General features: G+C 39.4%; 2 protein-coding genes across 5 annotated transcripts in view; one reads left to right on the top strand and one right to left on the bottom strand.

Annotated features, from left to right (window-relative positions):
• The window catches only part of LOC106130062 (LIM domain-binding protein 2), a 38,596-nt gene extending 36,701 nt beyond the window's left edge, over window positions 1-1,895 (bottom strand). Inside the window, exon 1 of one of the 2 annotated variants that reach the window (XM_060953242.1) lies at window positions 1,430-1,895. Coding sequence is in view for 1 of the 2 variants with exons in the window: in XM_060953241.1 (XP_060809224.1) it covers window positions 1,547-1,573 (27 nt within the window). In the remaining variant the exon portion in view is untranslated. The remainder of the gene's footprint in view (window positions 1-1,429) is intronic. The other variant, XM_060953241.1, reaches the window with a different exon arrangement.
• Window positions 1,896-4,017: 2,122 nt separating this feature from the next.
• On the top strand, window positions 4,018-23,175 carry LOC106130103 (mannosyl-oligosaccharide glucosidase). 3 transcript variants are annotated; one of them, XM_060953223.1, is made up of 17 exons: window positions 4,018-4,385; window positions 4,745-4,896; window positions 5,412-5,589; window positions 6,536-6,695; window positions 7,610-7,758; window positions 8,129-8,316; window positions 9,100-9,255; window positions 10,444-10,592; window positions 11,265-11,437; window positions 12,716-12,846; window positions 13,748-13,858; window positions 14,664-14,752; window positions 16,921-16,985; window positions 17,343-17,397; window positions 19,072-19,189; window positions 19,673-19,863; window positions 20,796-23,175. In XM_060953223.1, the coding sequence occupies exons 1-17, from the start codon at window positions 4,161-4,163 to the stop codon at window positions 20,930-20,932; spliced, it is 2,427 nt and encodes an 808-aa protein (XP_060809206.1). In that variant the 5' UTR covers window positions 4,018-4,160; the 3' UTR covers window positions 20,933-23,175. The 3 variants fall into 3 exon arrangements, with proteins under 3 accessions (XP_060809206.1, XP_060809207.1, XP_060809205.1); XM_060953224.1 differs by lacking the exon at window positions 17,343-17,397 and adding an exon at window positions 17,224-17,278; XM_060953222.1 differs by lacking the exon at window positions 17,343-17,397 and having other exon boundaries at window positions 16,921-17,040.
• The last annotated feature ends 127 nt before the right edge of the window (window positions 23,176-23,302 follow it).

Genomic DNA, 23,302 nt, shown 5'->3' with positions numbered 1-23,302 from the left:
CTGAAGAAAATAAAGAATGAATAATAAAAGTGACCATTTGCTCCATATACCCTGTCAAGTATAAAGATGCAATCTTTTTATTCCTCATAGCTGTAGTCCCAGTTGCATCCTCATCACTCTGGAGAGGAGCCCGGGGTATGCCTTTCACCATGGATCCTGGATTGGGTAAAGATTTTACACGAAGCAACTCCTGTCTGACCTCTGCAGCGTTTGGAGATAAACCTAACCCGTATTGGATCCATGGTTACACATCCAGTTGCCTGAATGTGCAGGTTTCTTTTACCATAAGATGCAAACCCGTGTCTTACTGAGTATCACGGATTAAGTATAATTAGGCAATATGAGTGTGTAAAAGCACATTAGGCCAATCGTAGAATGTAAAATCAGAAATTAATTTCATTTAACTATTTGGATTTATTATGCACTAATCCTACTATCCTACTACTATTATAAAGGCGAAAGTTTGTATGGATGTTTGTTACTCTTTCACGCAAAAACTACTGAACCGATTACCATGAAATTTGGTATGTAGGTAGCTGAAGACCCAGAATAACACATAGGCTACTTTTTATCCCAGAGTTCCCGCGGGATTGTTAGGGTTTCCATGCGGACGAAGTCGCGGGCGGCCTCTAGTCCTACTACTATTATAAAGGCGAAAGTTTGTATGGATGTATGGATGTTTGTTACTCTTTCACGCAAAAACTACTGAACCGATTACCATGAAATTTGGTATGTAGGTAGCTGAAGACCCAGAATAACACATAGGCTACTTTTTATCCCAGAGTTCCCGCGGGATTGATAGGGTTTCCATGCGGACGAAGTCGTGGGCGGCCTCTAGTATACCATATTGATAAACACCTCCCCTGTGTGACAGAAACCATGTTGATTTGAATTGATAAGGAATGCTTGTGGAGCCTTCTCCCAATTAAATCTTTATTTAATTGGGTATCATTTTAATATGACTTTTTGGTACCCATTTCTAATATGAAAATAACAGTAGATATTCCTACAGCATATTGCCATAAGTCATGAGATTTATATAGTTCCAAAATATGATGTTGGGCTTTGCACATGCAGACTGTTTGCTGTGTTTATGCAATTGATTGAACCTCGTCGAAATTCTCAAAGCTACAATAATACTTCATACCCCAAACCTTTGAAAAACAAAACAAATGATAATCGCCTAATGTATACATACGCCGTGTGAGAGCGAGACAACAAGCACTAATCATTTTATTTATTTACATTAATGCGATGTATTGGTATCATCGACAAAATATTTCAAAGAGAATAAATAACCTACAAGGGTGTCGATTCAAAACATTCCCTCCAAAAAAAAGTGCGGCGCACAAAAAACGGGTTACGAAAAGGACCTGTTCGGTATGTGTTTATAAAAAACATTGAGAATACGAGGGATAGACCTCCGTACCTCCGTGGTTCGATCAGCGGCGGGCGCCCCACTCGTATGCTAAAACCTCCGGGTATCGGGGCGAGCTACCCCGCATTTCTGCTCATACACAACAGAAATAACGCACGCTCCACTTACAATGTTCCTGTTTCCTTTCTTCCTCATACGAACATTGCACGCTGTTTATCCATTTAACTATTTTAAAACTACACTACACTGGCACTGGGATCCTGACGGGCACTGACATCGAGATTTTGAGTCTTTTTTTGTGGCCGCGTCGCGCCGGCCGGCTGGCGTGTACGAAGACGCGATGTGTGGCGACTTGGCGCCGTAATGCAGCTTGATTCTTGGATTGTTTTACATTATTTCACTGAATACAGTTTGGATAAAGCGGCGGTCGCTTCATATCAAACGCGAACTGAGTCGTATCACACGCGGACCGTGTTCTCAAGTTCTTACGCTCGATGTTACTGCCTGGCTGGCGCTGGCGTCCTGCCTCATCCGCTGCCCTGAGGAGCGGGGTGGGGCACATGACGCGGAGGTTGTTTTACCGACCATTTTGTAGTGCAGTTTTATCGGTAACTTGCCACCGCCAAATTTGAATTGAATGTTGACGAATTTTAACATCAAAATTATGATATTTTTTAAGCGTCTATGTAGCGATTATATACTCTTTAACAACATATTATGGAGGAGGGTCCACGTTTTACACATTATTATTTTAATAATTCTAATAATGCCGTGTGGTTCCCGGCACCATTACAAAAAAGAATAGGACCACTCCGTCTCTTTCCCATGGATGTCGTAAAAGGCGACTAAGGGTAAGGCTTATAAACTTGGGATTCTTCTTTTAGGCGATGGGCTAGCAACCTGTCACTATTTTTATCTCAATTCTATCATTAAGCCAAATAGCTGAACGTGGCCATTCAGTCTTTTCAAGACTGTTGGCTCTGTCTACCCCGCAAGGGATATAGACGTGATTATATGTATATGTATGTATGTATAATTCTATGCTACAACCACAAGTCTATGCCGCAAGCGAACATAAATAATGGAAAATAATGGAGTGAATGGCCTGAACTTTATTCTTTATAATGTGGTAACACAATATATTATTATTTGTATGATGATCACCTGTCGTATATTTCTCCCTTATCTGTATTTGAGGTAATTCGAAGTGTTATAAAGAGTAAGGAAATAAGACATAATACCTCCTATAAGACATGATGCCTTTTCGTCGTTCGTGAAATAGAGTTTAGTCCATGTTGTCTGTGAGAAGTCCTTATTGGTCAGGTAGGCCTTAATATTTTTTCTTTTGCCTCACATACTGTATGCGACAACTTAATATCGTAATTAAATTTCCGAATAGAGCAACGCGCGCCATCTGATATAGGTGACACAAAACTATTGAGCCCGTATATTACTCTTTGCTATTGAGCGGGCATGCATGCATATTCAGTCAAATTAAGCAGAGAGGAACGTCATCTAGTTAATAGTGTCGGAACGTAACGTACGTAATTCCATAGAAATTCGATAGTAGTAAGTGATGACGCAACTCGCTCCGAGATGTCCTGTTACATAGTATGTAGTAGTTTTTTTCGAATAATCGATAACGTTTGAAAAATGCTAGATGGCTTTAGAATGCAAATACCCAACAAGAAAATGAAGGACTATTCTGGAACCAGCTGATTAAGTTTACTATATTTAAAGTTGAATCGTTTGCTCCGGGAGTGAGTTCGCTCATTCATTCATATAATCACGTCTATATCTAATGTCTTGAAAGACTGACAGACCACGTTCAGCTATTAGGCTTGATGTTCATCATCAGATTGATGTGAATCATGAGATTCATAAAGTGACAGGTTGCTAGCCCATCGCCTATAAGAAGAATCCCAAGTTTATAAGCATATCCCTTATTCGCCTTTTCGACATCCATTGGAAAGAGATGGAGTCTTTCCATTCTTTTTTTATAACAGGCAGTGAGTTTGCTCTTGATTTCGAAATCAAATAGTACGGGGAAGTAATAGTGCAGTGAGGGACAAATACAGTGTATAGTGAATTATCTAGGTGTATAGGTTTTCTCATGATATTTTTCTCACCGGTAAGCAATCAGAATTAAGTAAAATACGTAACTGATAAAGAGGTAATGGCCGCGGTTAGATTTATTATCCTTCTACATAGTTCTATCACTCCGGTTAACCAAGAAAATGAAAATGCTAATTTTAAAAATGTTTCCTAAATAGAACTTTCTGGACACGATTTTACTAATAATAAGTATGCTTGTAAATCCAGGAGGTGAGGCCTAGTGTCTTGTGTAACAGGCAGTTTCAGCCTATTTCAAGCACCAGTCTTCACAAAATATCTAGCTTAAGATTGATGTTATGTTTTATGTTACTTCTATGTGTATTTTGTGAAGAAATAAAAAGAAGAAAGAATTTGATTTTCTCCCTATCCTTTCGGTTAAGGAAACGAAGAGGGTAATAGGAAGGGAAGTTAAATATCATCATTAACTAGTTCCTCGCCCCACTAGCTGGAAATTATATTTTTTTTATCAACGAGACTCTAGTAAATACTGATTGAACTATTGTCAAAGTCAATGTCAATGTAAAACAACGTAGGGCTAAATGTGTTGTCGAAAATTACGTGCAGTTCAGGAATTGTTTGTAAAATCCATAAAATCAAATAAAATGCCAATGAAACATATAAATTAAACCATTGAAAATTCCACTAAAGTAAACAAACAATATCAAACATGGTTAGGCATAGGAAAGTGGGTAATGTTCAGTATAAACATGTTAATAGCAATGAAACTAGCAGCAGTTCTGGAAGCAGTGAGAATTCTACAGTCGGTAAAGCTTTCAAGATCCTCTCGATATGGAAGACTATGGTGGGCTTCTTCTGCTTCATGATAGCGGTCTACGTCGGTACTCTGGGCTACCTGGAGACCAGAGTTAATACTCCTTTGGATGATGAAAAGGTGATAAGTTTACACACAGATTTCTAATGTTTCCCGGTGTTTTCATTGTTTTGCTGTATTTAACGGATATGTAGTGCTATTAGACAATAATTTAGAGTTCTTTATATAATTAAAAATAATATGAAATTAAATAACTGGTTTATAATAAAAAAAATATGGGGACATTTAATTAAAATGTGTCTATTAGACATTTCATAAATGATGTGTCTGGCCACATCTGAATAATTGCTTTTTGAAGTTGGCGCTAAATTCGTTGCTTATTGTAGGTGGCGCTAAATTTACGTGATTGAAATTGCAGCTACATTTGAATTGTAAAAAATTTGTTTTTCTTTCCATTAATAACTTCAGAACACTTACAGGTGGTGCAAGAGTCAGGCCTGGCTATCCCCGACCGGTATTGGGGTACATACCGTCCCGGAGTATACATGGGCATGAAGAGCAGGGAGCCGCGGTCACCGGTCTTTGGCCTGATGTGGTATGAACTGACTGCTTCGTCTCGCAAGGGCATTAGGTAAAATGTTTAAATTTTTTGTGATAATCTTATCAAGTAAATTTTTAACACACTTTATAAAATAGAAGAAATGGTGGGGTTTGCAGCACTATAGAATAGATGTTGTTAATGGGCTAGCAACCTATTACAATTTCAATGTTTAAGCCATACAGTTGAAACTGACCTTTTATGTTTTGTGAGATTATTGGCCCTGTCTACCCTGTAAAAGTGACAATGTAATTATATGTACATACATATACATGTGTTATTTATAGAATGAAAATCTATCATCACATATCACATTATAACATTGTGAGCTTGAATCAATTTAAGTGAAAATTATGTCAATTTGGTCTTGGAGCCATACATTTAATTTCCTGAATTTGAAATAATTTTTACTTTAACAAATATACATACATATTATAAAACTTTACTTTTGGCTTGACAAGAAGTCTTTCAGTACTTAACATTTGTATAATTTTTTTAAGAAAACTCTCATTCCATTTCCAGATACAATATATTTTTTTTAATAACAGACATTGGTGCGATCAAGGCGACAACTTGGCATCATACGGCTGGCTCCGTCACGATGGAGTTTCTTTCGGAGAGCAGCTTATACTGGACCACCCTCACAATATAACCACGTCGTTTATAAAGACACCTGGCGGTGAACATGGGGGTCACTGGACTGTACGGATAAGCGTCAATGCTGAGGTGAGTAGAATTCTTCTTTCTCGTCATCATTATATCAAATATTGATCTGATACGGGATATCCTGGTGAGAGTCAAGAGTACCTTAAGCCTACAAACCTGGAGAACATTAAAATACATAAGTATCCAAAGATCTTGGCAACTGGAAAGCTGCTAAGATCTTAGGATAGATAGGCTTGTAGCAGTGTGAAAGGTTCCCTTCAGAGTAAAGGCACTATTTTGCTTGTTAACTACTGTATTTCATATCAAAATCTCAATGTATAAGATTAATTCTATCATTTAGCCAAATAGCTGAACGTGGTCATTCAGTCTTTTCAAAACTGTTGGCTATGTCTACCCCGCAAGGGATATAGATGTGACTGTATTAATACAACCCCAATAATTATTGTGCCCCAGTAACTTGTCGTCAACTATAGAGTGTTGGTGATTGAATCAGTTAAGGTGGTTGTTTAATGCGTGATATGCTGTAAGGCACAGGTTCAAATCAACGATGAGGAGCTCAACTCACGGTGAGGGAAAACATCGTGTGGAAATTTGCACATTCAAGCAACTGGATGTGATCAATCTAATACATCATCATTGACGACCTCAAGGATGAATAATTTTTCCCGTTTTTTTTCACATTTTCCATTATTTCTTAGCTCCTTATAGTTGCAGCGTGATGTCACATAGCCTAAAGCCTTCCTCAATAAATGATCTATTCGACGCAAAAAGAATTTTTCAATTCGAACCAATAGTTCTTGAGATTAGCGCGTTCAAACAAACAAACTCTTCAGCTTTATAATATTAGTTTAGAATCTATACTAATATTATAAAGCTGAAGAATTTGTTTGTTTGTTTTAATTTAAATTAGATATCCTGTCCATCTATACTATATCTATAGTATAGATATAGTATAGATGGACAGGACATATCTAATTTAATTAATGATAATTTTTATTGAATACAGAACAACGCCAACCTGCCTTTCGTCCTGATCTGGTACGGGGCTCTGGACGAGTCGCTGGGCCCCGCGGCGCCCCACTCGCGGCTTTGGATTGAGAACGGGCAGCTTTTGGGGCACACACCGCAGCTGCACAATTTCAAAGTTGCATTGGTACCTCATAAAGGTAAGCTAGATTTTGTAATTATAAACAATTCTAAATTTATATTTCACGTCACGTTTTTATAGTTTGCCGGGTAGACGGAGCCAAGAGTCTTGAAAAACATATGTACAAAAAGCGGCCTTATCGCATTATGCAATCACTTCCAGGGAACCAACAAGAACATTCTTTAAATTTTAAATCCAAAAACAATTTATTTCAATAAACTTATTTAGATATGTGCCGTGTGATTCCCAGCATCAATAGAAAAAGAATAGGACCACTCCATCTCTTTCCCATGGATGTCGTAGAAGGCGACTAAGGGAAAGGCTTATAACTTAAGGCTTATTAATAAACTTGGAAAACAGTTGAACGTGGCCTATCAGTCTTTTCAAGACTGTTGGCTTGTCTACCCCGCAAGGGATATAGACGTGATTATATGTACATATGTATGTAACTTACTTAGAGGTGCATCATAAGCGGTGTCATGAGAGGCGATGACACGCTTACGAAAATAAGATCTTATTTACTGCTTCGTAGATTTGTACGGTTCACGCAGACCACACATCGTTTTGTTAACGTGTTTTTTTAATTTAAAAGTAAGTGACCCCACGCTTAAAAGAAGATCTTATTTACTGCTTCGTAGATTTGTACGGTTCACGCAGACCACACATCGTTTTGTTAACGTGTTTTTTTAATTTAAAAGTAAGTGACCCCACGCTTAAAAGAAGATCTTATTTACTGCTTCGTAGATTTGTACGGTTCACGCAGACCACACATCGTTTTGTTAACGTGTTTTTTAATTTAAAAGTAAGTGACCCCACGCTTAAAAGAAGATCTTAATTACTGCTTCGTAGATTTGTACGGTTCACGCAGACCACATAATTTTTTAAACGAATTTTTTAAATTTAAAAGTGAGTGTCCTCCTGTCTCGTGTCCAGGCAAAGTGATCCACAAGTCGTACTCTGAGGCGTACTCGTCGGGGCTCCACGTGCTAAAAGAGAAGCTCCATTCTCTATTGAAGGCGGAGCGCCACGCCACGCTGGGGAGGCTTACCAGTCTTAGACCTGATCCTGAGCTGGATGACAAGGTACTCTCAAACTTTTGTTTTAATTAAACTTAAAATTTGAATACAACATACATACATATTATCATGACTATATCCCTTGCGGGGTAGACAGAGCCAAAAGTCTTGAAAAGACTGATAGGCCACGTTCAGCTATTTGGCTTTCAGACAGAATTGAGATTCAAATAGTGACAGGTTGCTAGCCCATCGACTAAAAGAAGAATCTCAAGTTTATAAGCCTATCCCTTACTCGCATTTTACGACATCCATGGGAAAGAGATGGAGTGAGTCCTATTCTTTTTTCTATTGGTGTCGGGAACCACACGGCACTATGGTGCACAGATGTGTCTGATTGCAATTTATTGGGATTATTGGTTTTTATTTACTTTTTCAGGAAAAAGACGTCAACTTCGTCCCCATACAGCTGATGGTGGAAACTCCGTTCGTACTGGACGTGGTGTACTCCACAGAGGATCTGCCCACCCCGCCTCTCAAAGGGGAGGAGTATACCAGGGTACTGGATGAAAAGAGGAGGTCTTTCGATGAGGAGTTCGAGGAGAAATTCAAGCTTTCAGAGAAAGGGTAAGAATACTACATATATATGGTCACGTTAATATCCCTTGCGGGGTAGACAGAGCCAACAACTATTTGGCTTAATGATAGAATTGAGATTCAAATAGTGACAGGTTGCTAGCCCATCGCCTAAAAGAAGAAACACAAGTTTTTAAGCCTAACCCTTAGTCGCCTTTTACGACATCCATGGGAAAGAGATGGAGTGGTCCTATTCATTTTTGTATTGGTTCCGGGAACCACACGGCACGGTAAGAATACTGTTATCTTCAATTTGGTTCTCGGTGTTGTGAACTTCACGGAGGATCTGCTTACCCCGCTTCTAAAAGAAGACGAGTATGCCATTGTGCCAGAAGATTAAAGAGAGGTTTTTTGACGCGGAGTTTGAAGAGAAATTAAATTCGCATGTGTAGAAGAAGCTGCGGAATAGACGACACTGCACCATATTCAACGGACGTCGTTTTACAAATATAGTAGATCTCTTAAATCTGCAAGAATTGACAAAGTCTAATAAACATTTTTATCTTTTTTTTTCGTGTTTGTAACTTGTCCTTTCAGTCTTTTCATGACTGTTGGCTCTGTCTACCCGGTACAGTATAAAGACGTGATTATATGTTACGTTGTTTCTTGAATCTTTTAGGCGATGGGCTAGCAATCTGTCACTATTTGAATCTCAATTCTATCTTAAAGCCAAATAGCTGCACGTGGCCTATCAGTCTTTACAAGACTGTTGGCTCTGTCTACCCGGTACAGTATATAGACGTGATTATATGTTACTTTATTTCTTGAACACAGGTACCAAGAGAGCGACATAGCCATAGCCCGAGCGGCCATGTCGAACATGATCGGCGGCATTGGCTATTTCTACGGGGCTGGCAGAGTCCAGTCTCAGTACACCAGGGAGCCGGTGCCGTACTGGAGGGCGCCGCTGTACACCGCCGTGCCTAGCAGGTACTGTACCATGGTGTGAACGATCGATAGCTCAGTGAGAATAACAGAGGAATTTTAAAAAGAAAGCGTCATAACATTGTCTTTGAAATATTAATCTTTTTGTTGAGTGGAAATGTCGCTAAATGGTGCCACTGTGTATAGCCAAGACCAGCAGGTACTGTACCATGGTGTGAAGGATCGATAGCTTGGTAGAATAACAGAGGAATTTTAAAAAGAAAGCGTGATAAAAAGTGTCTTCGAAATATTAGTCTTTTTGTTGAGTTGAAAGGTCGCTAGATGGCGTCACAGTGTATAGCCAAGACCAGTAAGTACTGTAACTAATGTATGAAGGATTGATAGTTCGGTAGAATAGCAGAGGAATTTTAAAATGAAAATTGTCAACGCGCGAAATACCTAATTCTGTTCAAAATATTAATCATTTTGTTGAGTTGAAAGGTTGCTAGATGGCGCCACAGTGTATAGCCAAGACCAGTAGGTACTGTAACTAATGTGTGAAGGATTGATAGCTCAGTAGAATAACAGAGGAATTTTAAAATGAAATTTTTCAAAGCGCGATATACCTAATTCTGTTCAAAATATTAATCATATTGTTGAGTTGAAAGGTCGCTAGATGGCGCTACTGTGTTTAGCCAAGACCGGTAGGTACTGTAACTAAGGTGTGGAGGATCGATAGCTCAGTATAATGATAGAGAAATCTTATGAAGAAACTTTGCAGCGTGCAAGGAATTTCAATACATATAATAGTGGCAGGTTGCTAGCCCATCGCCTAAAAGAAGAATCCCAAGTTTATAAGCCTACCCCTTAGTCGCCTTTTACGACATCCATGGGAGAGAGATGGAGTGGTCCTATTCTTTTTCAATTGGTGCCGGGAACCACAAGGTGCATCAGCAATAAGATAATCCTACTACTATTATAAAGGCGAAAGTTTGTATGGATGTTTGTTACTCTTACACGCAAAAACTACTGAACCGATTACCATGAAATTTGGTATGTAGGTAGCTGAAGACCCAGAATAACACATAGGCTACTTTTTATCCCAGAGTTCCCGCGGGATTGATAGGGTTTCCATGCAAATAGCTGAACGTGGCCATTTAGTCTTCAAGACTGTTGGCTTTGCCTACCCCGCATGGGATATAGACGTGACCATATGTATGTATGTGTCTAAAAAAAGTTCTATTGATTCCTCAGGTCCTTTTTCCCGCGTGGGTTCCTTTGGGACGAGGGTTTCCACGGTCTCCTCATCGGGAGGTGGAACTCAGATATACAGATGGACATCGCAGCCCATTGGCTGGATTTGATCAACGTGGAGGGGTGGATACCCAGAGAGCAGATATTAGGCAAGTCATACATACATACCTACATACATACATATGGTCACGTCTATATTCTTTGCGGAGTAGACAGAGCCAATAGTCTTGAAAAGACTAAATGGCCATGTTCAGCTATTTGGCTTAACGATAGAATTGAGATTCAAATAGTGACAGGTTGCTTGCCCATCGCCTAAAAGAAAAATCCCAAGTTGGTAAGCCTATCCCTTAGTCGCCTTTTACGACATCCATGGGAAAGAGATGGAGCGGTCCTATTATTTTTTGTATTGGTGCCGGGAACCACACGGCGCACGTCCACTGGTTTATTAAAATGATTTTTCAGCCAACGAGTATGAACCTTATAGTTTCGTCTCGTAAGGTTCATTATCGTCTGCACCCCGTATTATTATTAGCTTTCGCCATTTTCCATCTAGAAAAGTACTTCTCATATTGTAATTTTACTAATATTATAAATGCGAAAGTTTGTAAGTATGTCAGAATGTCAGTATGGATGTTTGTTACTCTTTCACGCAAAAACTACTGAACCGATTAGGTACGATGAAATTTGGTATGTAGGTAGCTGAAGATCCAGAATAACACATAGGTTACTTTTCATCCCGGAGTTCCCGCGGGATTGATTGTTATGTTATGTGTTCTACGCGTTCGAAGTCGCGGGCTGCCTCTAGTCTCATATGTTACCAGGAGCGGAGGCATTAGCAAGAGTTCCCAAAGAGTTCGTGGTGCAAAACAACGCGGCCGCCAACCCGCCGATGTTGCTGCTGCAGCTGGCGAGGCTGGTGAAGACCAGACCCCACTTGTTCGAGCCCTACGCCCCCCACAGGAAGACCCTTGACAGGATGTTCTCGAGACTCCAGGTTAGTTATGATAGCCTGGTAGTTTGTAATGTTAGGAAATCCAGTTGTATTTTATTAATTCAAGTTCTAAGTGCTTCATAGGCGGAGCTTTGCGAGACTCCAAGTGAGTTATGATATCCTGATACTTTAGGTCTTAGTATTTAGTCAGAGTAAGTCTTAGGCGCCTTTTAAATGACTTTAAGACAAGCCAGGGTGGGTCAAATTTCAGGATACCTATTTGATTCTATAATTCGAGAGTTTGCTGCAAATACTTGTTCTCATTAGAGTGACCAAAAACTTTGTAGTATAAAACAATAAGTAGGCGAGGGTCCACAAAACCCGCCGAAGTTACTGCTGCGTCTCACAGGAAGTTTGAAGAATGTTCTCGAGACTCCAGGTGGGTATTCAAACTGTACGCCTTTTACAAGTGAAGACATTGGCACCTTCAAGTCATTTATGAGTTCCTGGTACTTTTGTTTGAAGAATGTTCTCGAGACTCCAGGTGGGTATTCAAACTGTACGCCTTTTACAAGTGAAGACATTGGCACCTTCAAGTCATTTATGAGTTCCTGGTACTTTGTTTGAAGAACGTTCTCGAGACTCCAGGTGGGTATTCAAACTGTACGCCTTTTACAAGTGAAGCCATTGGCACCTTCAAGTCATTTATGAGTTCCTGGTACTTTGTTTGAAGAATGTTCTCGAGGCTCCAGGTGGGTATTCAAACTGTACGCCCTTTACAAATGAAGATATTGGCACCTTCAAGTCATTTATGAGTTCCTGGTACTTTTGTTTGAAGAATGTTCTCGAGACTCCAGGTGGGTATTCAAACTGTACGCCTTTTACAAGTGAAGACATTGGCACCTTCTAGTCTTTAATGAGTTCCTGGTACTTTGTTTGAAGAATATTCTCGAGGATACAGGTCAGTTATGATATTTTAGTGCTTTGTTTTAAAGTGTGGTTCCCGGCATCAAAAGAAAGATGATCACTTCATCTATTTCTCATGGATTTCGTAAAAGGCGACTAAGTGATAGGCATATAAACTTGGGATTCTTCTTTTAGGTGATGGGCAAGCAACCTGTCGCTATTTGAATGTCAATTCTATAATTAAACCAAACAGCTGAACGTGACTTTTCAGTCTTTTCAAGGCTGTTAGCTCTGTCTACCCCGCAAAGGATATAGACGCCTTTTACGACATCCATGGGAAGGGTATGGAGTGATTCCATTTTTTTTTATTGGTGCCGGGACCCACGCGGCCTTGTTCTTTATACATATAGATAAAACTATAATTGGTAATTCCAGGCGTGGTACCAGTGGTTCCAATCGACCCAGAAGGGGGAGGAACCCACTTCGTACCGATGGCGTGGTAGGGAAGACACCGGTGATCAGCTGAACCCCAAGACTTTGACCTCGGGCATTGATGATTACCCGAGGTAATTTTTTATGATGATTCTCTTAGTAATTTTTGTGATCCTTTTAAAAAGTAGGTTCAGTGGTGATTTCCAGTAGCCTATGTTAACTTCTTATTAATATTATCTACTTATTAGCTGTGCCCGCGTGGAATAGTTATTGTGGGCATCATTGAACCCTTCAAGGATGAATGATTTTCCCCGTTTTTTTACATTTTCCATTATTTCTTCGCTCCTTATAGTTGCAGCGTGATGTTATATTGCCTAAAACCTTCCTCGATAAATGGTCTATTCAACACAAAACGAATTTTTCAATTCGAACCAGTACTCCCTGAGATAAGCGCGTTCAAACAAACAAACAAACTCTTCAGCTTTATAATATTAGTATAGATTAGTATGTATATATATGTGGGAATAAAAGTAAAACAGTGCGGAATTATATCGTAAATCTTTTTATTTATTGGACTTCTTTAAAAACACATCTTACTTATAACATCTTACATCGTACCACACACTCGATCCTATCTCTTAATGTTGCCAGCGTAAAAATAAGTAAGTGGTCAGCTAACAAAAAGGATTTAAATAAAAGCACCTAACAAAACTTCTCCCACACATATACAGGGTGACATTTAAAATAATTGCATCCTTTTAAACATAAACTATACCCATGCTTTTGCGCCGTTTGAGCCAATTTTTAGCGTCGCTTTTCCGCCGGCCGGGGTGATATGACGTATTTAGGATCGTGAATTTTGATACTTTTATTTTTTTTCGTACTTTCTAAAATTTAAACCGATATTTTTCTTTTAACGTTTTTTAAAAATATCCTTTAGATGAGTACACTTAACAGTTAAATTTATGCAGTTGAATTAATAGTCACCCTGTATATATGACTTAACATTTTGTGTGTGTGTTGTTCATTTCACAGGGCGTCCCACCCGTCCAACATAGAGAGACACGTAGACCTCCGGTGTTGGATGTACGCGGCGGCTGACAGCATGGCCGTCATCGCTGATGCACTCAATAGGGACACCAGCAAGTTAGTCACGTCTCAAAATATATACATACATATGGTCACGTCTATATCCCTTGCGGGGTAGACTGAGCCAACAGTCTTGAACAGACTGATAGGTCACGTTCAGCTGTTTGGCTTAATGATAGAATTGAGATTCGAATAGTGACAGGTTGCTAGCGCATCGCCTAAAAAATAATCCCAAGTTTGTAAGCCTATACCTTAGTCGCCTTTTATGACATCCATGGAAAAGAGACGGAGTGATCCTATTCTTTTTTGTATTGGTGCCAGGAACGGGATTCGTCCGCGTGGAATAGTTATATTCATACTGAAAGGCCACGTTTAGCCGGATGGCTCTATGATGGAATTGAGATTCAAATACTGACAGGTTGCTAGCCCAGCGCCTTCAAGAGGAATCCCTAGTTAATAAGCCTATCCTTTTATCCCCTTTTACGACATCCACGAGAAATATATGGAGTAGTTCTATTCTGGCGTGCCGTGTGGTTCCCGGCACCAATACAAAAAAGAATAGGACCACTCCGTCTCTTTCCCATGGATGTCGTAAAAGCCACTGAGGGATAGGCTTACAAACTTGGGATTCTTTATTAGGCGTTGGGTTAGCAACCTGTCACTATTTGAATCTCAATTCTATCGTTAAGCCAAATAGCTGAACGTGGCCTTTCAGTCTTTTCAAGACTGTTACCTCTGTCTACCCCGCAAAGGATACAGACGTGACCATATGTATGTAGTTCTATTCTAAAGTGGCGGTAACCACACGGCACCCGCGTTCTGTCGTGTTATATTTAATTTAATCTTCGTTATGTCTCTTCAGATTCGAAGCCACCCGCGACCAGCTCTCAGACGAGGATCTTCTCAACGAATTGCATTGGTCACCGCACACTCAGACTTATGCCGATTACGGTAAGCACAAATTCAAAATTTTCAAATTCAAAATTTTTATTCATTACTAGAGGCCGCCCGCGACTTCGTCCGCATGGAAACCCTACCAATCCCGCGGGAACTCCGGGATAAAAAGTAGCTTATATATTATTCTGGGTCTTCAGCTACCTACATATCAAATTTCATCATAATCGGTTCAGTAGTTTTTGCGTGAAAGAGTAACAAACATCCATACTGACATACTCACAAACTTTCGCATCTATAATATTAGTAGGATTTATTTGAATTTACGTCAATTACATAGTTGTCATTTGCGTTTTGTTATTCCAAGTCTGATTCTTTTTTGTTATACCACGTTTTATAGTGACTGACGTTTCATGTCAAGTCACACGGGAACGCTGTCGAACGGGATAAAAAGTATCCTATGTCCGTCTCCTGGCTCTAAGCTACCTCCCTACCATTTTTCAGCCAAATCTGTTCTGCCGTTCTTAAGTTATAAGTGGTGTAACTAACACGACTTTCTTTTATATATATAGATTATAGGATACTATATATCGCTTAATCATTGTCAAAACGTATGGTTTAACAACATTGGTTGATATGCACATACATACATATATGTAGCGAAGATCTTCCGCCAGGCTGGTGTGACGCCTGGGGAACCGCGCGACACACGATGTTGTATCGGAGGTTGTATAATATATATAGCTCCAATCCGTGAAATCTCTGAAATCGCGATTTAGATTCTTCGCTGCTATTGGTTGAGCGCGTCAATTTCTTCGCGATGTTGTTGTGTGATTTGATGTTGTGACGAGTGGCGTAGAGATGTCGCCACACATACATACAACCGCTTGTAACATGTTGAATAAGGGATAAAAGCATATAAACTTGGGAGTCTTCATTTAGGCGATGGGCTAGCAACCTGTCACTATTTAAATCTCAATTCTATCATGAAGTCTGAATATAGTTAGACATATAAAGTGGTTATACACATACATACATACATATGATCACGTCTATATCCCTTGCGGGGTAGACAGAGCCAACAGTCTTGAAAAGACTGAATGGCCACGTTCAGCTATTTGGCTTAGTGATAGTATTGAGATTCAAATAGTGACAGGTTGCTAGCCCATCGCCTAAAAGAAGAAACCCAAGTTTTTAAGCCTATCCCTTAGTCGCCTTTTACGATATCCATGAGAAAGAGATGGAGTGGTCCTATTCTTTTTTGTATTGGTGCCGGGAACCACACGGCACAACTAGAACTAGCAACCTGTCACTATTTGAATCTCAATTCTATCATGAAGTCATACGGCTGAATATAGTTAGACATATAAAGTGGTTATACACATACATATGTACACATAATCACGTCTATATCCCTTGCGGGGTAGACAGAGCCAACCATCTCGAAAAGACTGAAAGACCACGTTCAGCTGTTTGGCTTGATTATAGAATTGAGATTTAAATAGTATCAGGTTGCTTGGCTTTTAGCCTTTCACTTTATTGAAGACTAGACTAAAACCAACTTCTTTGACCGCTTTATATAAAAAAGTGGTTATAAGTTTGACATGTACGTATGTTTGTCCGATATTATCTCGCGTTTCGCCGAACTGATTTTTGATGAGCTTTTCACAAAAGTGTTTATTACACTCAGTAGAATATACAAGTAACCGACTTCAAAAGTTGACGTTGTTGAAGAAAATGCTGCAGTGCCGTTTGTTACCGCTTCTTCTGCACTGACGCCTTGGAAGCGGCAGTAAACTTAGTTTTAAGTAATTTATTTGACGTCAACCAATGTTGTTAAACCATACGTTTTGACAATTATTAAGCGATACGAAGTATCCTATAATAATGAATAAAAATTTTGAATTTGAATTTGAAAAAAAATAGGTGGATATCAATCTGCCCTGGTATAACTAAAATGCCGTTATCTGCCAAATCCTTGTTATAAGTAAAACGTCAAAAACGCGGGAAAAATTTTAACTGATGCCATTCTTCACTGGGAACGAGAACTATTTATGACTTAAAGGTACCAAAAAGTCGTATATACAGATCGAAAGAGATTTTTTTTTCTTATTCTACTGGTAAAAAAGGTGAAAAACCTGATGTCAGATAACGGCATTTTAGTTATACCACGGCAGCGATCGGAGGAGGTTCTCTTTTTACAAAAGTTAGGGTTTTTTAAACAGGTCTACACACGGACGGCGTGCGTTTGGTCCGCAAGCAGCCGAGGAACCCTGGAGAACAGCCCAAGGTGGTCCGCAGCGTCAGCGTGCCCCCTCAACCCAGGCTGGTCACCAGTGCCTTTGGTGAGCGAGTGGAACTACTCTAAACTTATGTTCTCCTGGTACTTTGAATGTTTATCTATCCAAGGTGGTCCGCAGCGTCAGCGTGCCCCCTCAACCCAGGCTGGTCACCAGTGCCTTTGGTGAGCGAGTGGAACTACTCTAAACTTATGTTCTCCTGGTACTTTGAATGTTTATCTATCCAAGGTGGTTCGCAGCGTCAGCGTGCCCCCTCAACCCAGGCTGGTCACCAGTGCCTTTGGTGAGCGAGTGGAACTACTCTAAACTTATGTTCTCCTGGTACTTTGAATGTTTATCTATCCAAGGTGGTTCGCAGCGTCAGCGTGCCCCCTCAACCCAGGCTGGTCACCAGTGCCTTTGGTGAGCGAGTGGAACTACTCTAAACTTATGTTCTCCTGGTACTTTGAATGTTTATCTATCCAAGGTGGTTCTCAGCGTCAGCGTGCCCCCTCAACCCAGGCTGGTCACCAGTGCCTTTGGTGAGTGGGTGGAACTACTCTAAACTTATGTTCTCCTGGTACTTTGAATGTTTATCTATCCAAGGTGGTTCTCAGCGTCAGCGTGCCCCCTCAACCCAGGCTGGTCACCAGTGCCTTTGGTGAGCGAGTGGAACTACTCTAAACTTATGTTCTCCTGGTACTTTAAATGTTTATCTATATAAATAAGTATATGTATTTATTATTATTGTTGTGTTAGTATCTCGTAACACAACACAAGTCACGAACTTCGAGGCTAACTCAATATTTGTGTAATTTCTTCATATAATATATACATACATATAGTCACGTTTATATACCTTGCGAGGTAGACAGAGCCAACTTTTAAGACTGATATGCCACGTTCAGCTGTTTGGCTTAACGATAGAATTGATATTCAAAAAAGAGACAGGTTGCTAGTCCGTCGCTTAAAAGAAGGATCTCAAGTTATCCCTTAGTCGCCTTGCCAAGTCCAAGTCGATCTATTTGTTTAAAACGTAAAATATTTTTTATATTGGCATGATAATAACTTATGTAATAACTTAAGACAGAAGGTCCTTTAAGTAGGGAAATAGATTAACCGACTTGGTATTACATGGATCTCACAACTTTTTACGGTAGAAAGACTGAGCTGCGATACTTGGGTTTTTTTACAGGATGTTCTTGATGGCATTATTATATGTATATACGTGGTATTTCAAGAATGTCAATTTAGTAAATTACCCGCGAACAAAGAAGTAAACTAACTTGGTTTATATATTAATATTAGTTGGTTTAAACTAAATAAATAAATCTGAATATGAGCGTCGATGGTCGAATCGGTAAGGTGCCCGGTTAAAAGGGCAAGGCACAGGTTCGAATCCCATCTCGGCCATGTACCAATGACTATATTAGAAGTTATGTACATTAGTTTGAATACTAACCGATGCTCTTACGGCGAGGGAAAACATCGTGATGGTGAATTTGTAACCATGATCGATCCAATACGGGTTAGGTTTACCTGCAAAGGTTGCGGAGGTCAGACGGGAGTCGCTTCGTGTAAAAACCTGTCTCGCCCAATCCAGGGTCCATGGTCAAAGGCATGCCCCGGGCTCCTCTCTGGAGTGGTAAGGATGCAACCGGGACTAAAGCCAGGAGGAAGAAAAAGATCCCCAAAGAACATTATAAGTACCATGACAAAACTTAGCGTTCAATTTCTAGAACAGGGACTGACAAACAATGCGTTCACGATCAGTACTCAATAACGCTAGATCAATAGTGACTTACTGACGGACAAAGCATAGGCCAAATGGTTGGGTCCAGAAATTTTAAAATTGGCATGCAGCGTTAGTAACCCACTCGTACCTTTCGAAAATTACCAGGATTTTTCGTTTTACGCACGTGACCGCTAGTAAATCATAAAAGACTGATAACATTCACATTTCAAATTGATATTTTCTCGGCATAGTTCACCTGCAGAAGTGGCTCGCCCCTGGTCGTGCTGTAGAGCGAATGGATACCAAGCCAGGAGGGGGAAGAAGCTAAATATATAATTCTTATGTTGATTTCTGACCTGCAGGTTACGTGTCCCTGTTCCCCATGCTGCTGAAGGTGCTCCGGCCGGAGAGCGATAAATTAGGGAAGATCCTGGAGGACCTGGACAAACCTGACCTGCTGTGGTCGCCTTATGGTTTAAGGTAATACATATAATCACGTCTGTGTCCCTTGCGGTGTAGATAAAGCCAACAGTCTTGGCAAGGCTGAAAGGCCACATTCAGCTGTATGTCTTAATGAGAGAATTGAGATTAAAATAGTGACAGGTTTCTAGCCGATGGGCTACGTCTGCCAGAGGAATGCAAAGTTTACGAGCCTATCCCTTAGTCGCCTTTTACGACGTCCATGGTGAATATATGGAGTGGTTCTATTCTTTATTGCCGGAAACTAATTTCTTTTTTTTTAATTTACATAAGACTTTTTCATATAGTGTTTTTGCCATTGTACCTAACTGTAGCTACTATCCCTTAACATAAATGTTTCTTTGAAATACCTGGTTGACTGGAAGAAATCCCTCACAGGGATAAGTCCGCACTTGTACATCGTTATTTTTAATGTATTTTTATGAACTAAGAATTTACAAACAAACAAACAATACTTTGGCATTAACTTTTTAAAACTTACAGATCGCTATCAAAATCGTCCCCCCTGTACATGAAGCGGAACACAGAGCACGACCCGCCGTACTGGCGCGGGCAGGTCTGGATCAACGTCAACTATCTCGCTCTCTCCGCGCTCAAACACTACTCCGCGGCGGACGGGCCGCACAAGGAGAGAGCGGGACAGCTGCATGCAAGATTGAGCGCCAATATTGTTCGTAAGTACACTGTCATTTGTATTCTCTTGTTCATTGTAACATAATGAAGCAGGTCTGGATCAACGTCTGCTGTCTCGCTCTCTCCGCGCTCAAACACTACTCCGCGGCGGACGGGCCGCACAAGGAGAGAGCGGGACAGCTGCATGCGAGATTGAGCGCCAATATTGTTCGTAAGTATACTGTCATTTGTATTCTCTTGTTCATTGTAACATAATGAAGCAGGTCTGGATCAACGTCTACTGTCTCGCTCTCTCCGCTCTCTCCGCGCTCAAACACTACTCCACGGTCGACGGGCTTTTATGCTGGATTGGATGACCAGTTTTTTACTTAGATATATGGAGATAAATGGTTTAATGGGTGGGAAGGCCTAGACGAACGTTTCTTCATCAAATTAATGACGTCCTGGTAAAGGGTCAGGTCAAAAGAAGCCGAAACCGCCGAGCTTGCATGAAGAGAGTTATGAATGTGGATGAAGTGAAGATAGTATGCAGAGATCGTGGCAAGTGGAAAGATGTAGCCTCTGCCTACCCCTCCGGGAAAAAGTATGTATAAAATGTCTATTCGACATTGCTACAAACACAAACAAATATAACAATTGGTAACAAATACTTAAAACTAACACAGTCGTAATGGTCACAATTCAGCGATCTTTTTGCGCTGAAAGACCTACTTGAAGCGACAATAGACTCCCGTCTGATATCTACTTACGACGTCAATGGAAAAGAGACGGAGTGATTCTATTCCCCTTCAGCCATTTTGGCAAGTAAAAAATATTTTTTTTCACTGTTGTGTAATACAACACAAGTTTACAAGTGTGTGTGTGTTTATTAGTGACACACTTATTCCGTTACATTTTTTATAAAAACAAGTAGTAACGGAATATGGTGCCGGAATAAGAAAGTAGTTACGTGTAGTATTATTAAATTTTACAGGTAACATTTTGTCGGAATACCGTCGCACTGGCTATCTCTGGGAGCAGTATTCTTCTGAAGACGGCAGGGGGTCCGGATGTAGACCTTTCACAGGCTGGACGGCGCTGGTGACGCTTATCATGGCTGACGAGTACTAGGGTACTCTTTACTGAGCACTAGTAACTCTATACTAAGTACGTGTGATACCTAGTATCGTTACATTTGCATACTTGGTATTTTTACGACATAGTACGTTTCAGAACATCAAAGTCATCCTAGTGTTTTTACTGCTTTCGATATCAGTCATCTGTAATAGGTAGGATTGTGACATTTTATAGTCTAGACTTTGCTGGGAATGCTAATCATGACTGACGAGTAATAGATACAATATACTTGAGGTAACCTAGTAATTTTTACAACCGATGTATGCACTTTCTTTCGTGATTCATACTTGTCGTGGGCGCCGAATAGGTGGCTTTGGGATGAAGTTTGGAGGTTCTAGATTACCTTGTCTACGTTTAAAAATGACAAAATGTTAATTAGTTTAAAAAAAAATACAAAAAGTTAGTTAGCATTATATCAATAATGGAAAAAGTTTTAGCAATAGATACTACAGAATTTTGCATTCATGTTAGTTAAAAATGTTTTATTAAAAATTCAAAATTTTTATTCAATATTATGGCCATTTTAAATATCACTAAATAATTGGCATATCTTTTGGTTTCACGACATTGGTTGACGTTAAATAAATTACTTAAAACTTAATTTACTGCCGCTTCTAAAGGTATCTTATCTTTAGGAATAAAAATAAATGTATCGAAAGAAACTTAGAAGAATGATGCTCAAAAAAGGTATCAATTCGGTACCGTAGTCTTAGGATACCAAATAGCAATGTTATAACTGAAATAATGTCAATTGTAAGATATCTTTTTTATTTAGTCTATGGTACGTAGCGGGTTCTATTCTAAATATTAACGAATTAAATAGAATTGAATTATAGCCTCGAAGTAAGTTTGAGACTTGTGTTACGAGATACAAACTCAACGATACTATATTTTATAATTAAATACATTATATAGATTGAAGAGAGTTATGTAGCGAAAGAAGTATACAGAGATCTTGGCAAGTGGAAAAATGTAGTCTCTGCCTACCCCTCCGGGCAAAAGGCGTGATTTCATTTATGTTTGTATATAGACGAACAAGACCTAGGCTAATCAGAAAAAGTTCGTTTCTCATCATGCCCTAACCGGGATTTGAAACCAGGACCCAATTAAGGGACAAAGGTGTGATTATTTGAAGGTGTATTTTTTGCAGCGTGGACTAAACATTCCACAAGAACGCATTTGTTTGGGCGTTTCAAATGACTATTGTATAAAAAATTTTAAAAAAGTAAAAGGTTTTTTTTTAAAAAAAATAGGCAGGTAGTTAAAGTATCTTATAAATTAGTAACTAGCTAATGCCTGCAACTTTGCTAGCGTGGCTGATTTGATAAGGATTCAAATAATGATGGCTTTGACTATGATGAACGCTGGGAAAATTTTTGAGTATGTAGTAGAACCTACAACCATAGTTTAAATATTGGGGGTAGAATTATCTAATTTTTGTAAATAATTTGTGTAATTGCGCGTAGGAATGGGAATAGGACCACTCCATCTCTTTCCCATGGATGGCGTAAAAGGCGACTAAGGGATAGGCTTACAAACTTGAGATTCTTGATTTAGGCGATGGGCTAGCAATCCGTCACTATTCGAATCTCAATTCTATCATCAAGCCAAAAAGCTTAACGTGACCTATCAGTCTTTTTCAAGACTGTTGGCTCTGTCTACCCCACAAGGGATATAGACGAGATTATATGTATGTATTAATGCGCGCGGCTATTCTTTAAATTTTTCGTATTAGATGGAGATATATTTATTAATTATAGTTCCTTTTATTAAGCGTAGAGAGCTAAGGTCCTGTGGCGATTCAGGATACAAGAGGGGATTCCCCATGACACTGCCGTGAGAGTACCATAAACAAATAGCTTATAAGAGGTTTCTATTTAATTTATTATGTGGTTGTATAATATTTCTTTTTAAAATTTGACGTACACTACTGACCGCTGGGAGTGTAACAAAAATTGTGTATTCGGGTATGCCTTCATCAGTTTTTGTGTATATTATGTAAATATAATTATTTATAAAAAAAAAGAAACTACTTTTATTTCTTATTTCCTTCCCTAATAATGTCAATTGTAAGATATCTTTTTTCGATTTCGATAACGAATAGAATTGAATTAGCCTCGAAGTAAAGAATTCTCAATTTCCTCCGGGAAAGAGGCGTGATTTTATGTTTGTATGTATGTTCCTTCCCTAGCGGTATGTAGGTGTATTCTTGTTGACGTCATATGGTATATGTTAAATGCAGTGTATTCATTTTTGAAAATAAATCTATTCTATTCTAATGTTCATGAAATTGGTTTTGTTATTTTTATTTTCTTTATACATATTTGCTTGCAAGTTTTTTTTTTGCAAATAAAAGGTGTCTTG

Source organism: Amyelois transitella, chromosome 31 (assembly GCF_032362555.1).
Source record: "Amyelois transitella isolate CPQ chromosome 31, ilAmyTran1.1, whole genome shotgun sequence".
NCBI lineage: Eukaryota > Metazoa > Arthropoda > Insecta > Lepidoptera > Pyralidae > Amyelois > Amyelois transitella.
This window is presented reverse-complemented; position numbering and strand designations above follow the sequence as displayed.

Bases quoted from the DNA above. Each gene is read 5' to 3' on its own strand.
- LOC106130103 (XM_060953223.1), top strand. From the start codon at position 4,161: ATGGTTAGGCATAGGAAAGTGGGTAATGTTCAGTATAAACATGTTAAT. The intron at 11,438-12,715 runs GTTAGTTATGAT...TGGTAATTCCAG, and splicing joins GGATGTTCTCGAGACTCCAG to GCGTGGTACCAGTGGTTCCA. The intron at 16,986-17,342 runs GTGGTCCGCAGC...TATCTATCCAAG, and splicing joins ACCCTGGAGAACAGCCCAAG to GTGGTTCGCAGCGTCAGCGT.